The sequence below is a fragment of the Trametes versicolor genome (genome assembly GCF_000271585.1).
Source record: "Trametes versicolor FP-101664 SS1 unplaced genomic scaffold TRAVEscaffold_135, whole genome shotgun sequence".
Lineage (NCBI taxonomy): Eukaryota > Fungi > Basidiomycota > Agaricomycetes > Polyporales > Polyporaceae > Trametes > Trametes versicolor.
The window spans coordinates 63-3009 of NW_007360455.1; the positions used below are offsets into that span (position 1 = coordinate 63).

General features: G+C 59.0%; 1 protein-coding gene across 1 annotated transcript; it reads right to left on the bottom strand.

The window, feature by feature from the left end:
• Positions 1–266: 266 nt before the first annotated feature.
• TRAVEDRAFT_32546 (uncharacterized protein) lies at positions 267–1231 on the bottom strand (the record flags this gene model as incomplete). Its single annotated transcript, XM_008047684.1, is given in 4 exon segments — positions 267–431; positions 497–749; positions 817–893; positions 910–1231. Coding segments are annotated over 4 exon segments (528 nt in total), but the record flags the coding sequence as incomplete, so codon positions are not given.
• Positions 1232–2947: the final 1716 nt, after the last annotated feature.

The window sequence follows — 2947 nt, forward strand, 5'->3', positions numbered from 1 at the left end:
CTAAATGTCGTCAAATCTGCGCGCAAATTGCAGGGATGGTGCGAAACGTTCCTGAGAACTCGGCGTCGGAAGGACGCGTCCTGCGGAAGCGAGCTGACGGAGGTACGCCCGATTTCCTGGCTTTGCCCTCGAAATCCAGTCGAAAATGACCTGGATTTCGTTTCCAGGCGGCCCTGTGTGCGGAGAGATTGTGCTGCACCCTCATACATACGTCTACACAGTCGTTTGAGCGCGTCGCGCAATTGCTGAGAATGGGGAAGGCTGGCGGCGGGTACTCGCATGCGGTGCATTGCGCCGGACTCTGCCATCTCGCCGCCATACGGCGAAAACTCAAACTCGTAGACATCGCGCGCAAGCGCAGGGGCGCGTGTGAACCGTTCAGGAGCACCCGCCGTCCGAATTCCACGCTCTGCGGCGGCGAACTGACCGAGGTACGTGCGATTCTCTCGCGCCCGTCCTCGAACTCGCTCGAAATTGACCCAAAATCGGCCCGCAGGTGGTGCTGTGTGCGCGGAACGGGTGCTGCGCCCTCGTGCTCGCGACGGTGCCGTCGTCCGCGCACGCTCCGCCGTCTCTGGGGCCGCTGGGGACGACGGACGAGGGGTTCGTCTTGGGCTCGAGGCCGGCCCGCTGCGAGATGGCCAAATGCGAAAGTCGTCGAACGCACCCGTGAACGCAGGGGCTGGTGCGCAATGCTCTGGGGAGCACGCCGTTCGAAGGACGCGTCCTGCGGAGGCGGAATGCGGGAGGTACGCGCGATTCGCTGGGCGCGCCGTCGAAATCGGTCGAAAGTGACATTTTTCGTTTTCTTCGCAGATCGCGTCGAGACGCGCAGAGCGTACGCGTCCGTGCTCGCGGACGTCCGGTGGCTCATTTCGGAGGGCGCACGGGACGTTCGCGGCGGTACACTGATGGATCTCCGTGTGAGCGGGTACGGGTCATCCCGTCCTGCCTGCCCCCTGGCCCCCGATCCACTCGACATCGACAATGTACACTACAAAACGACGCAGACAGCGCGCACGAGCTAGGACGACCAGCTTTCCACCCGCGTCCACGCACCTACAGGTGTTCGCGGTGTACCGAGTGCGGATGCGTTCACGCGCGTGGTTGTCTCGCACACGCACCGCGGCCATCGTGTGGACGCTCTGGAATGCCCCACGGACTCGACTCGACCGCCAAGAGCTGCGCACTCGCCGTCGTAAATGTCGGTTACATCATGAGTGCGCCGCGTCGCAGAGACCTAGGCGGCGCGGAAATTGGCGCGAGCTTGGAAGATCCGGCGCGCACGGTGCCCGGACAGCCCCGATCACTCGTAAGTGCGACACGAACACGCATGCATTTCTGAATATCCTCCAACGAGAACTCCCGTTGTGTTGGTGTATTTGCTGGGATGGCGCACGCACAGCGGCAGTGCTTTGCGGCATTGCCATGTGAGCTGAAATTCATGGCATCTGCATGGTACATCCTGAAATAGACACCCCAGTCTGCTTGAAATGTTCCTGTGTGCACACTCGGGCTGGAAGCGAGGGTTCTGGGACCCCAATAATGTCTTGGAAGCCCTCGCTTGCAGGGGGAACTTAGGTAAAACATGATTGCATCTGTATAGCTCACAGTGCACCCGCCTGCCTGCCTCACAATGATTCACACGAGTAGATCGCCGCACCGGGGTTTGATATCTCCTGGCAGAGCCAATTCATACAAGTTCCTGTGAGCATGCGAGGAGAACACAGGCGAAGAGGCGAAAACGGGAGAGCTGGAGCTCTTGAGTGTAGAAGTAGAATATTCTAAGGTGTGGCGAGACTACATACATGTGTACGCAGACTTGCAGAGCAAGCATGGCTTCAAATCGACGCACCCACGGCCGCCTTGTTCACATGCAAGTGGCAATACATAAATTACACGAAATGGGCGCTGGGTGGCTGCGGAGGCAGGTAGCAGAGGGCGGGAAGGCAGCTGCTAGCAACGTGAATGGAGACGGGCAGATCACAGGATGCTAGAGCTCAATCTGTAAATGTCATACTAGAGTGATTTTGAAGTAATGAAAAGTGACTTTACATTACATTAGGAGCGCTCCACTTACCCAAGGTAAAACCGCCCCACTTTGCATTGGGTTGCGCCACTTTTCATTACTTCAAAATCACTCTACTGCCGATACTTGTGAGACGTTCGAGCAACTGGAAGCACCAGCCGAGGTCGGAGTCGGCCCGGGGACGCAATCAAGGAACCGCAGAGCCAATATACACAACGGCAATCGGTAGGCAAAGGCGCAGGTGTTGTGTAAAGAGACTCTGCAAGGACGGCGCAGGGATGCACAGCAGCCGGTCAACATCATCAACATCCCGTGAATTGTAACACGCATACTGGATACTGTCCCTTCTTGCAGAGACGGGCGAGGAGCAACCCCGCCGTGTGCAAGCAGCACCGAGTGGATGGCACTGCACGCTGGTCAGTCCGCAGAATCGTCGCCGTTGGACATACCTGCTTCTGGGTGCCTTTGATTGAGTTCAATTACCGTTCGTACGCGAGGAAGCGCACCGCATCTTCCCCGCACGCGACGTCGTAGTAGCCCTACATCAACGCCGCCGTTATCCACGCACGGCTCATTCCGACGTGTTTATGATCGTGCTCGTCAGCGAATACGAATCGGCCGCACACGGCGAGGTAATTTCGGACTTACGAGATAGAGGCACTGCGCAGGAGCCGTCCTCGCCGTGTGTCTATGTCCTTGCCTATGCCGGCTGCATCTCCAGGGCACGCAGCCGACATCCGCGGTGTCCGGGAGGGCGCAATGCCCGAATTTGCGCTCTTCCGTGATCGAGTGCCGGGGGTGACCTGGAAGGCGGTGGCGCGTACTCGAGGCGACGCCGCAACGGCGGGAGTTGATGTATGTGAAAGTGGTGCCACCGCCGTATCCGCCCGTACGTGCGCACACTCGGGGTCGGCCTAC